The sequence below is a fragment of the Myxocyprinus asiaticus genome, chromosome 21 (genome assembly GCF_019703515.2).
Source record: "Myxocyprinus asiaticus isolate MX2 ecotype Aquarium Trade chromosome 21, UBuf_Myxa_2, whole genome shotgun sequence".
NCBI classification, from domain to species: Eukaryota; Metazoa; Chordata; class Actinopteri; order Cypriniformes; family Catostomidae; genus Myxocyprinus; species Myxocyprinus asiaticus.
Window position 1 is genome coordinate 24,696,178 of NC_059364.1, and position 13,513 is coordinate 24,709,690.

The 13,513-nt window shown below is 40.2% G+C and overlaps 1 protein-coding gene across 1 annotated transcript in view; it reads left to right on the plus strand.

The window, feature by feature from the left end:
* Positions 1-13,513, plus strand: part of LOC127411830 (regulator of G-protein signaling 17-like) — a 62,320-nt gene that overhangs the window by 23,641 nt on the left and 25,166 nt on the right. The window contains exon 3 of the mRNA XM_051647646.1: positions 9,123-9,253. Within this exon, the coding sequence (XP_051503606.1) occupies positions 9,123-9,253 (131 nt within the window). The remainder of the gene's footprint in view (positions 1-9,122; positions 9,254-13,513) is intronic.

Below are 13,513 nucleotides of genomic sequence, written 5' to 3' on the forward strand. Positions count from 1 at the left end.
CTACACAAGTGAGGAAGCTCTACAGATGGTCCTGGATAGTGAGGAAGAGTTCACATTTTCCTCAGAAGAAGAGCGGGACTCCGACGATGAATGTTTGCATTTTGAAGAGCGTCTTGATCCAGCCAAGGATACAGTTCCGGATGAGTAAGTCTTTACTTACATTAGTTGACATGCTATTTTATATAAACATGTACATATTTTACTAGTTGGACTATTTTCAGACTTGCCAGCCAGTGTTCAGAGTATTGAAATATGTCCTAATAGGCAAGTTTTAGTTACATTTAAATGTTGTTTTGGCTAAAGCAGGTATTTAAATTGTATGCTGTATGAAATACAGTGCATCCGGAAAGTATTCACAGCGCTTCACTTTTTCCACATTTTGTTATGTTACAGCCTTATTCCAAAATGGATTAAATTCATTATTTTCCTCAAAATTCTACAATACCCCATAATGACAATGTGAAAGAAGTTTGTTTGAAATCTTTGCAAATTTATTAAAAACAAAAAACGAAAAAAATCACATATACATAAGTATTCACAGCCTTTGCTCAATACTTTGTTGAAGCACCTTTGGCACCAATTACAGCCTACAAGCTTGGCACACATATTTGTGGGCAGTTTCTCCCATTCTTCTTTGCAGGACCTCTCAAGCTCCATCAGGTTGGATGGGGAGCGTCAGTGCACAGCCATTTTCAGATCTCTCCAGAGATGTTCAATCAGGTTCAAGTCTGGGCTCTGGCTGGGCCACTGAAGGACATTCACAGAGTTGTCCCGTAGCCACTCCTTTGTTATTAAGGCTGTGTGCTTAGGGTCGTTGTCCTGTTGGAAGATGAACCTTCTCCCCAGTCTGAGGTCCAGAGCGCTCTGGAGCAGGTTTTCATCAAGGATGTCTCTGTACATTGCTGCATTCATATTTCCCTCGATCCTGACTAGTCTCCCAGTTCCTGCCACTGAAAAACATCCCCACAGCATGATGCTGCCACCACCATGCTTCACTGTAGGGATGGTATTGGCCAGGTGATGAGCAGTGCCTGGTTTCCTCCAGACATGACGCTTGCCATTCAGGCCAAAGAGTTCAATCTTTGTTTCTCATGGTCTGAGAGTCCTTCAGATACCTTTTGGCAAACTCCAGGCGAGCTGTCATGTGCCTTTTACTGAGGAGTGGCTTCCGTCTGGCCACTCTACCATACAGGCCTGATTGGTGGAGTGCTGCAGAGATGGTTGTTCTTCTGGAAGGTTCTCCTCTCTCCACAGAGAAATGCTGTAGCTATGTCAGAGTGACCATCGGGTTCTTGGTCACCTCCCTGACTAAGGCCCTTCTCCCCCGATCGCTCAGTTTGGCCAGGCGGCCAGCTCTAGGAAGAGTCCTGGTGGTTCCAAACTTCTTCCATTTACGGATGATGGAGGCCACTGTGCTTATTGGGACCTTCAATGCTGCAGAAATTTTTCTGTACCCTTCCTCAGATCTGTACCTCGATACAATCTTGTCTCGGAGGTCTACAGACAGTTCCTTGGACTTCATGGCTTGGTTTGTGCTCTGACATGCATTGTTAACTGTGGGACCTTATATAGACAGGTGTGTGACTTTCCAAATCATGTCCAATCAACTGAATTTACCGCAGGTGGACTCCAATCAAGTTGTAGAAACATCTCAAGGATGATCAATGGAAACAGGATGCACCTGAGCTCAATTTTGAGTGTCATGGCAAAGGCTGTGAATACTTATGTACATGTGATTTTTTATTTTTAATAAATTTGCAAAGATTTCAAACAAACTTCTTTCACGTTGTCATTGTGGGGTGTTGTTTGTAGAATTTTGAGGAAAAAATTCATTTAATCCATTTTGGAATAAGGCTGTAACATAACAAAATGTGGAAAAAGTGAAGCGCTGTGAATACTTTCCGGATGCACTGTAAATATGATATGTAATATGACATAAAAATAATATGAATGTTTAGATTATATTTTAACTAGTGTTTATGCTGCCTCATTATCATCAATGAAGCTTGTGCTTGCAAATATCTGTTCGTGTGTAAATGTGTCAAATGTGCTGTAAATATGCCCATATTAGAAAATCAGCATATTAGAATGATTTCTGAAGGATCATGTGACACTGAAGACTGCAGTAATGATGCTGAAAATTCAGCTTTGATCACAGGAATAAATTGCATTTGACAATATATTCAATAGAAAACAGTTATTTTAGATTGTAAAAATATTTCACAATATCACTATTTTTGCTGTATTTTGGATCAAATAAATGCAGCTTTGGTGAGCAGAAGAGACTTCTTTTAAAAACATTAAAAAATCTTACTGATCTAAAACTATTAAACAGTAGTGTAGGTCTAAAGTTTTTAAGTAAAGTCTTTATGTAAAGAAAATGTATACTCAAATTATTTCTTTTAATTGAAACTTGATTTTGTGAATAAGCTACAAACAATCATTCTCTCTCAGGGGAGGGGTCTTTGTCTCCTCAGGTGTATCACATCAATATTCATGATCATCCACGCCTCCTCGCATATGGCATTTTTAACACTAAAAGTGTCTTACAAAAGTTTAATTACTATATTGTTTTGTATGAATGAGTGATCAGGATGGTTTTCACTTCATTTTATAGCAAAAACTTTAGGCTACAAGATCCAGTTCTCAAAAGTCTTGTGAACAAATGTTTAGTATGTGTTATATGGCCTTATCTCATTGACTTAACATATTTGTTTTTTCAAAAACCACGCATAAACATTATTTTCTCAAAAATACAAACATGTACATACATGTTGCTCACATATTATTGTAGCCCAGTTTGTGCTGAATACAGTGTTATCAGACTTTAGCCATTAATATATTTTTAAGCAACTGAAAAAAGCACAAATGTCAAGGCATGTCGAAACTACTCCAGGGCCCAAAACACCCTCAGACCCCAGAGGGTTAAACAAAGATTTTGTATGAACTGTAAGATTAATGACTAATGTCTTTGAAGTCCATCCTTGATTAGCTGCAGAAGTTCACATAGATGCAATTGTCCTTGTTAGTTGGCTTATGAAGGGTTTTGTTGGCAATTAATTGATAGTCTATGTATTCCATTTCAAGAGTGTAGTCCATCATTAGACCAAGTTGATGTAGGCAGAGATCAGTTAAGTGCATCGCAGTTCAACCTGGCTTGTAATTTCGGTGAGGTCTATCCTAAATCCAAGGTTCAGGCAATGGCATATGAAGTATCCCATGTCTTATGGTTGGTGTTGGCATCAGTTCATCCTCTGAAGTCCATCATAATAGACTGAAGTGATGTTTGGCTGGCACCGGCTGCATCACTCAGCGACATGTAGCAGTGGAGTCCAACACGAAGCAGGAATGGAGCTGGATCCAGCCGGTTCTGGTTACCTCAGGATAGGAGTCCCAAGGTTGAGACAGGGAAATAAATAGAATAATATTAGCATAGATGCCATTCAAATCGCAGGATGCGGAACTCGATGGCATAGTTCGCAACTGACCGGTTATTCTGGGACAACATATCCAGAACCCTCACTGCCTCACGGCCCTGGGCTGAATGGTCAAAAACTTGGCGGAGCTCTGCTGAGAACTTCTGGAATGACGAGCAGCACTAACATCCATTGTCCCACATAGCGGTTCCCCACTCGCCGGCCCTCCAGGACAGGAGCGAAATGATTAAAGCCACCTTAGCTGTCTCAGACAGGAATGCGGAGGGCTGCAGCGAGAAAAACAGTGAACACTGTGAGAGGAATGTGCAGCATGACTCCGCCTCACCTGAGTATGGAGCAGGAAGGTTGAAAGGGGTTCTGAGCGTCCAATGCTGGGGGAAACTGCTGGGGCTGGTGTGGGTGCTTCCACATTGGGACCAGTTTTGGGAGGCTGGTGGAGTTGTTGAACCAAGGACGTGAGCTCGGCAAGCTGCAGCGCCATCATCTCCATGGCCCGGTTGGAGGCAGAGATCTGATCCTGCTGGCGTCCCAATAAAGCTCCCTGCTGTACAAGCTCAGACCGTAGGGTAATGTCCTCCACTGGATCCATCCTGGCTAGACAAAAAGTATTCACGTAGTCCCAAATCAAATGGAATTGGATAGAATGCAATGAAATCAAGTTGTGACAAAATGTTATAGAATTGTTGCTTTAGTTAGTTTAAATTAAGTAAACTGAACAACCTGCAATAATCCTTTTTTTGAGTGCATGTGTTTCAATGACTATGGAGCCCCTTTTTTTTTTTCTGAAAAAGTTTTGCAATAGTTTTACATTCCCTCGCAATAAGTTTTGCGTGCCCTAGCAATACATTTACCATGGTTTTACAAATATATTTATAATAAAAATAACAATATTTTAACCTTGATATTCATAGTACAACCATAGTAGGCCTACTAATACAGGAAAACAAAAACTATGGTACTAAAAATATAGTAACCATGATTTTACTATAGATTAACCTATAGATGATAGATTATAGATTTTTATTTTACTACAAATACCATGTATTTGTAGTAAAGTTATAGTAACCACAAGATTAACCATGGTTAATCTATAGTAAATACATGCAGTATACTGTATTAAAACCATGGTTTCCAACAAAATAACATGGTCAGTTAACTTACTTTTCATAGTTACTACAATATTACTATAGTAAAACCATGGTTTCTGTCAAAAAAATAAAATAATAATAATAATAATAATAAAACGTTAGCCTGTAGCAATAGAAAAAAACTTCTGCCAAAAACTATGTTACTACAGTCTACAATATTGGTAGCACTTTATTATAAGTAAATGCTTTAGGTATCATTAACAATGAACTAAATATTTTTTACGATATTAATATTTGTTAATAAAAATAAAATTTTGCACTGTTAATGTTAGTTCATAGTACTATAACTAATGTTAATTTATACAACTTTTGATTTTAAAAATCATATGTTGAAATTAACATTAACCAAGATTAATATGCTGTAAAAGTATTATTAATTTTTAGTTCATGTTAACTAATGTTGTTTAATTATGTTAACAAATGAAACCTTATTTTAAAATGTTACCACAATATTACTATAGTAAAGCCATAGTTAAACTATGGTATTTGCATAGTAAAACCATGATACCCACAAAAATATGATTTTTATTACCTTAGTTTTCGTTTTCCTGTATTATCACTATGGTTTCACTACGAGTATCATGGTTAAAATATGGTTACTGTTGTAAATTTATTGAGAGGGAACGCAAAACTATTTCAGAAAAAAAATTCCTGCCCTGTCCTCTAAGGGGCTCTGTAAATGAAGTATTAATAGCATGACAATGGCTCATCCTTAAAAACTGGGGCCTGTACCATGAAGCTTGTTGAAAAAACTCAGGGTTACAGGATTGGTTTCAAGTTGACAAAACCAAACCAATCCAATCAAGCTTAATTGATACCATGATGCTGCTCATCAACTTTTGATCTTGAGTTTAGGATAAGTTGAAAATTAAAACTAATTTACACTGCACACAAGATCACCATGAAATCATGAAGAATTATAACATGATTCGCATAGCACAAGGGATCACTGTATAATTACAAAGAAATTACAAACATTTACACAGCAAGAAGAAACCGCGGCTGCTGCGAGAGCTCAAGAAGACAACTGGAAACGTGATAAAATGTGATATGTGATAAAAATCTGAAACAGCTGATACATCAATGCGGTAATGAATTCACATAGGTCCACAATAAGAACACACATGCTTATTCATTTAAAAAAAAAAATGCTTTTATTATTTAAAATATAAAAGCTTTTATATTCATTTAGATTAAAATCTTAATATCATTTAATATGATTACAAATTAATTTAAGCTTCTATTGAATAATTAAAAAGTGAGCACTCGAAATACTATATGCAATAACTGGTATGCAATAATAAGACATTTGTATTTTGTATTTTAAGATGTATTTTGTGTACCATTTATATTGAACTAGACTTGTAATAGTGTACAGTATGTTCATCTTTAGTCCATGAAAGAGGGGTGTTGGGAGGCATTCATTACTTTCTATAACCATCTTGTAAAGTAAGCATTTAATATTTTAAAATTGATTATTGGCAAGTATAATATTAATCTGTCTTACTAGCTGTTTTATAAATAGCATAATATTATATTATGTTTATATTTTCAAAGATATTTTATGGCTAGAGTATGTAAATGAAAAACAATTATAGTTTTAGGTAGACGTATGTAACACCCCATCTGCTGAAAATCTATATTTAATTTATATGTAAGATTTTTTTTCTTTAAAGTACACTTTAAGAGACACGGGGGATTGACTTTATTGTGTCAGAGATGTCAGTTTCATCTGATTACAGCAGATTGGTTCAGTATCTGTTAGTGATCTGATACCTAAAAAAAAATCTGCTATGGAGCAGGTTAGCCATGGAGCACAAGTTACAATGACAGTGAATACCGTTAAAGGCCGACTCACTTTCATGGTACCTAAAACCCAGGGTTGATGCAAACTAGGCTAAAACTTACTTGGCTAGCCACCTAAACTGGCTTCAAGGTACAGGCCCCAGGGCAGAGCTCACAACAACAACAACAACACACTCTTGCTTCTTTACTTTCCCAATAGAGGGCTTCTCGGAAACAAATGCAATTAAATTGCTTGTTTGTGGTTAGGATCCATTATACTGTGATGTTGTTTTTAACAAGCTAGTAAAATTGGTAAAGCCAGCATTGAAGAATGAGTTGAAAATTATTTCATTTCATGTTTGGTCTCTGCTTGCCAATGTAAAAGTAAAAGATAAAAAGAGATACAAAAAATAACTAAATATGATAACATGATGATTGATGTGAAAAAAAAAAGAAAGTTATTTTGTACTTCTAAAAAAAAAAATTAACTTCTGTTTTTGCAGTTTAATACAACAGAACTCACATTTTACATATACAGTATGTACTGTATATGATAGAACATTACAAATTCATACTATGCATATGTTGGGCAATTTAATGGAAATGTCAACCACATCATGGAAAAATAAAAAGTTTTAACCAAAAAAAAAAAAAAAACATTTAAAGTTCTGTAGTATAAAGGATAAAGGATTATGCCATCCAGAGCGCTAGTGGGCACGTCTTGCTCATACATGAATGCAGACTATTTTTAAAAAAACAGGTTTTAGGGTTTAGTAATAGTGCATTTTCTGCTTATAACCAATATGCCGATGGTTTAATTTGGTCAATAATTTGCAGATAAATATCGGTAGCCGAGACATTGGTGCATCCCTATTTAAGACAAAGAACGTTGTCAATCTAACAGTGCATCCCTACTAAAATGTATCTGAATATCCAAGCTGCTCTGTGTGAGGAACAGATTGAAACATGATTGAAAATCTGGAAAACAGTTTAAAAATGTTGCTTGACAGCTGAGGTCAACATTTACTTTTAAAGAGCAGCTTGGACATTCTGCTATCATTAACTCCAATTGGGTTCCACGGAAGAAAGAAAAGCATACAGGTTTGGAACAACATGAGAGTGAATAAATAATGACAATGTTCATTGTAGGCAAACTATTCCATTAATGATTTGCATCCTAAAGAAAAAGCATTGCAATTGCTCATGTGTTAGAACATGTGAGATCTTACACTACAACTACTGTCTGTGTGTGTGTGTGTGTGTGTGTGTGTGTGTGTGTGTGTGCGCGTGAGGATGGGGGTGAGAGTGTTTCAGCCACACTGACATCTCTCTCTTTCTGTCCTACATCTCAGACTAATTTGGGATCTTGCCAGAGGAATTAATGTGTAGTTTGAAGAAAGGATTCCTTTCTCTATCTTTATTTCTGTCTGTCTCTATTTCTTTTCTTTTTACCCCTATGGACGTCCTTTCACATGCACTTCTGTAGATTTCAGCTGAATAAACATCCAGCAGTGGTGCAAGAAGTATTTCAACAGCAAATACCCAGATTCTGTGAGAGCATCATTTTGTCATCACTTCCGTAGGAAAGGCTATCAATGCAATAAAATACAACTTTATTAATCCCCGTGGTTTTGGGCATGCGATATACAACCAAGTACAGATGAAGTAAAAATGCGCATGATTGCTGGTATTAAATGAAGAAATATGTATCTTAAAAATATCTGTACTATATATACACTACCGGTCAAAAGTTTTGAAACACTTACTCATTCTTTATTATAATTGTTTTTTTCTCACATTTAGAATAATTGTAAAGTCATCAAAACTATGGAATAACATAAATGGAACTATGGGAATTATTTTGTGACTAAACAAAATCCAAAATAAATCAAAACTGTGTTATATTTTAGCATCTTCAAAGTAGTCACCCTTTGCCTAGAATTTGCAGACATGTACTCTTGACATTTTCCTCAACCAACTTCTTGAGGTATCACTCTGGGATGTTTTTTAAACAGTATTGAAGGAGTTCCCATCTATGTTGGGCACTTATTGGTTGCTTTTCTTTATTATTTGGTCCAAGTCATCAATTTCATAAAAAAATGTTATTTATAAAATTTTAGTTTTATAATTAAATAAATTAATATGGTGGCGCAATTATATCTTTGTCTACAAAACTAATTTCAAACATTTAAGTATACGCCTTCAGATCAAAAGATTTTTAAGATCATGAGAAACATTTCAGTCAAGTGTTTCAAAACTTTTGACTGGTAGTGTAAATGTAATTAAATAATATCCAGAACTCTAATTAATTGCAATTTATTGGATATTATCAATAATACATAGTAGATGCAAAAACGTTTTAGGGATATTGCACTGTAACATTCATTTAATTTTAAACTTGTTTTTTTAAATCTTAACAGATAGTTCACCCAAAAAAGAAAATTCTGTCATAATTTCATCGTTTACTCGCCCTCATGTTGTTCCAAACCATTAGCCTCAGTCACCATTCTCTTTCATTGTATGGAAAAAAGATCAAATAAAAGTGAATGATGACTGTGCCTGTCAGTCCCTAACATTTTGCCTGAAATCTTGTGTGTTCCATGGACGAAAAAGTCTTATGAATTTAAATTTTTTATTGAAATATACTTTTGAGATGTATCTGTAGTTAACAAGATACTTCAGATAACACAGATCACAGAAACCCACTGTTACCCCCACTATTATGTCTCTAATCAGATGTGTCTGTCCACAGCCTCAGAGTGTGAGTGGAGTTGAAATGAGGAAAAGGCAGCAGGGACACATTGAAGGACCCCCACAGGCGCATGATCACCCGAGGCCTAACACCTGCTGTCTGTGCTGGTGTGGATGCTGCAAATGCCTCTGGTACGTCCCATATTTCATTCTGTATTGCCGTAAGTATAAAGATATAGTTTCTTGATCACTTGCATTTGCTTAGAAATTAGTTGGAGTTTGGGGCAGAAGCTTCCATTTTTCCCTTTATAAAGGCATAGTTTACTAAAAAATTTAAATTCTGTCATTTACTCACCCTGATGTTGTTCCAAACCCGTATGACTTTCTGTCTACTGTTGAACACAAAAGGCAGTGTTAGGCAGTGTGTTAGTCTCTATACAATGAAAATGAATCTGCTTTTGTGTTCCATGGAAGAAAGAAAGTCATATGGGTTTGGAACAACATGAGGGTGACTAAATTATGATTAAAATTTTTGGGTAAACTATCCAAACTATTCATCGTAAGTATTCTGTCATTATCACTGGCCTCAGGTATCTTAATGTTAGTGCCAGTTATTTATTTGTTTATGTATTTCTGCCCTTATTTCTAGCTTGACACGGTATTCCTTGAACGATCGACTTCTTTAGAGTTCAAAGGCAGACAAAAATGGGCTTGATTATTTTTAATCAGACCCGGTGAAGAAAGTAACCTCTCAACATTCACTGCTGAAAAAGTTTGCCTGTCTGTTTATTTTTTTATATCTACAAATCTACTCAACCTGGTCTCATAGTGAAAATGTGACTATATATACATTTTCAAAATGTGTTATACATGTCTCCAGGTACAATTCCCTGCAGTTTCCAGGTGAAATGAACATTAGAGGTTCTACAACAACTGTGTGTTTTATTCACTTCAACACAAATCATGACTTCAATGGCTGATTATGACTTTATAAACACTTATTTTTTTCTCTATTACTCAGACCCTGCTATGTTATGATATCGAGACACATTTTACTTTTAACGCATACATTTTAACTCTTGTACCTACATGTATGTACTTATTCCAATATGATTAGCTTGCATGATAGCTCACCTCATAGAGCGTTGGACTTTGGACTCAGAGGACCACGGTTCAAAACCAGACAAGAACTCAAAGTGACACGACAGAGACATAGAAGTGACAAGAAATGATGTGGTTGCTTCAGAAAATGTGCTTCTCATTTCACTTCTGCATTTTAAAACACTATCGGTTAAGGTTTGGTGTTGTTTAAGGGTAAGGATGTCTGTTTTTGTTAAACTCTCGTTTCTCTTTTCGGACACTATAGTTTAAGTGTAGGGTATAATTTTAGGTTAGGGAGGTACGTTTTATTAAATCCTCCATTTAAGATTCATCTTTACAGTTTTTCTCAATCATTTTGGCTTAGTTCTCGAATTATTTTTTTCAAAACAATAAGTTCAAATCTCTGAATAATTAGTATCTTGTTCATACCAGATTTGAATTTCTTTTTCATTTAAGCAAATTGCATGTATTTTGGCACCTGTGAAAAAGAGTAAATACAATTGTCTACAGTTTGCACAATAACTAAATGCACATGGGTTGCTGATCAAAAATGATGAGCTGATTCTCAGTGAAACAGTCATACACTTCACAACTTCGGAACATTCTTTCATTGTGTGTGTCATCACATGCAAAATGATCCATTCAGTTATCAAAATCTGTCAGACATACATGTATATTCCATAAATATCTATGACATGGAATGTTTGTGATGTCTGCTAAATCTCTGGCCAGACCAAGAATAGCGACAGGATGTCCACCGAGAAGATGGGAACTTGTAGTGTTACGTACTGTGAGGAGGTACAATTTATTATTTTTACAGAACTACCACAGGTTCCCTATCTGTCACTCACTCGACGTTGTGTCGATGTAGTGACACTAGGGAGTCATTCTTGGGAGCCCAAAACACCTCTGGTCTTTGATTAATGGCCAGTGAAAATTGCCGAGTGGTATTTGCATGCCACTCCCCCGGACATACGGGTGTAAAAGGAGATGGTATGCAACCACTCATTCTCACTGCGAGAACATGACCATGGCAACGTTGCGGTCGCGGCTTGCTTTCGTAAGAAAGCAAGCCACCCCAGTGGCTCCCCGCCTCGGTCCTTCTACCTACGGGTTTGAGGCCAGCGCGGCTAGCACTGGGGGCGATTTGGGGACTCCAATGGGATCACTTCCGCCGGATATTCCCCTGCGGACCTCCCATTCCCCAGCACGCTCGTCTGCCCCGATCGGGCTTCCGGATGAGTCTGCCAGCTCGTCTCACGGCGAGGTCGGCCTCTTGTTCGGAGCCCGCGAAGCTGATGAGCTCTCGAGCGCAGCATCGGAGAGCGGGCTTGTCCAGTTGGACGCAGAAGCCTCAGCTGCGCTCCCCCCTTCGGGGTCGATTGCTCAGTCACAGGCTGAAGCAGAGATAACAGACATGCTTTCCCGGGCGGCCGCGAGCGTCGAGCTAGAGTTCTCCCCTGAACCCTCGCGGCTCGATGATTGGTTCCTGGGCTCGCGGTGCCGCTCAAAGCAGCCACGCCCCCGCTCCAGTGCCTTTCTTCCCAGAAGTGCACGAGGAGCTGACAGAATCATGGGACGCACCTTTTACTGCCCGGTCCCGATTCCTCAGTTCCCCCGCCCTCACTACCCTCGATGGCAGGGCGGCCAGGGGCTATACGGCGATTCCCCAGTGGATAAGGTGCTCGCAGTGCACCTATGCCCGCAGAGCGCCGCCACCTGGCGTGGATGCCCAAAGCTCACGTCCAAGCCCTGTATGTTGTCCCTGACGGCTAAAGTCTACAGCGCTGCTGGACAAGCCGCCTCTGCCCTGCACGCCATGGCTCTCCTGCAGGTCCACCAAGCCAAGGCGCTAAAAGAACTGCACGAGGACAGTTCCGCCCCAGATTTGATGCAGGAACTGCGCTCGGCGACCGACTTTGCTCTCCGAGCGATGAAGGTCACGGCGCGGTCTCTCGGGCGGACGATGTCCACATTAGTGGTCCAGGTGCGCCACCTTTGGCTCAACCTGGTCGAGATGGGTGAGGCCGACAAAACACGGTTCCTTGCTGCCCCCATCTCCCAGGCTAGCCTATTCAACGACACCGTCGAGGACTTTGCCCAGCAGTTCTCGACGGTGAAGCAGCAGACGGAGGCTATCTGGCATATCCTGCCCCGGCACGGCTCAAGATCCCGCACCCCGTTTGCTCGTCGCCAAGGGCATCCTCCTGCGGTGACTGCACCGGCTCCGCCGCAGCCCGCCCCTTCAGCCCGGCCCCGGCATGGAGTTCACCACAGGAAGCAGACACCACCCATCTCACAGTCGGCCACTAAGAACCCACGAAGGTTGTCAAAGCGCCCCTGAAACGGGCAAACCAGGGTCGACGAAACCCACTCAACTGGAGCTGGTAGTAAGACCACTCCATCCCCCGGTGGAGGGCCGGGTGGAGAATCTTTTGTTGCCTTTTTGTTTGATTTCGCCACATGCCCAAGTGGCTGCGGTACCCAACAGTTCAGCAAAAGAGCGGTTTCCTCCTTCCCTGGGTCACATACCCAGTATGCACGGTCATCATCACAACCACCGTCCACAGGTTTTTCCTTGCAGGATTGGCGCTCCAGCAGCGGTCTCCCCGCCCCTGCGTGCCTAGCTGTGGCACACATCTGCCCCCGATGTGACAGTCTCCACGGGTTGCGAGGACATGCCTCTTCCTCCCCTGTCCCAGGCTGTTCCAGGGGTGGTCGCAAGGAGCCAGGTAAGTGCTTCGATGTCCCTAGACTCAGCACAGCCACGACATGGTGTGGTACCTCGAGCTCCGCCCCACCACGAGGGCCCACCCGGTACATCCGACGATATCCATTTGGTCCCCCTTGCGCGGGACTTGGATGCATGGCTTGCGCTTTCCAATCCGTCGCGATGGCTGGTCCGGACTGTCCGACTCGGCTACGTGATTCAGTTCGCCAGGCATCCGCCCAGGTTCAGCGGTATCCATTTCACCTTTGAAGGACGAAAACGCTGCTACCTTGCGCACGGAGATCGCTACCCTCCTATGGAAGGGTGCGATAGAACCTGTCCCTCCGGCCGAGATGAAGAAGGGGTTTTACAGCCCCTACTTCATCGTACCGAAAAAAGGTGGTGGGTTGCGGCCAATCTTGGATCTGCGAGTACTGAACCGGGCTTTACACAGACTCCCGTTCAAGATGCTGATGCAAAAACGCATTCTGGCAAGTGTCCGGCATCAGTATTGGTTCGCGGCGGTAGACCTGAAGGACCCGTACTTCCACATCTCGATTCTACCTCAACACAGACCCTTCCTGCGGTTTGCATTCGAGGGTCAGGTGTATCAGTACAAGGTCCTCCCTTTCGGCCTGTCC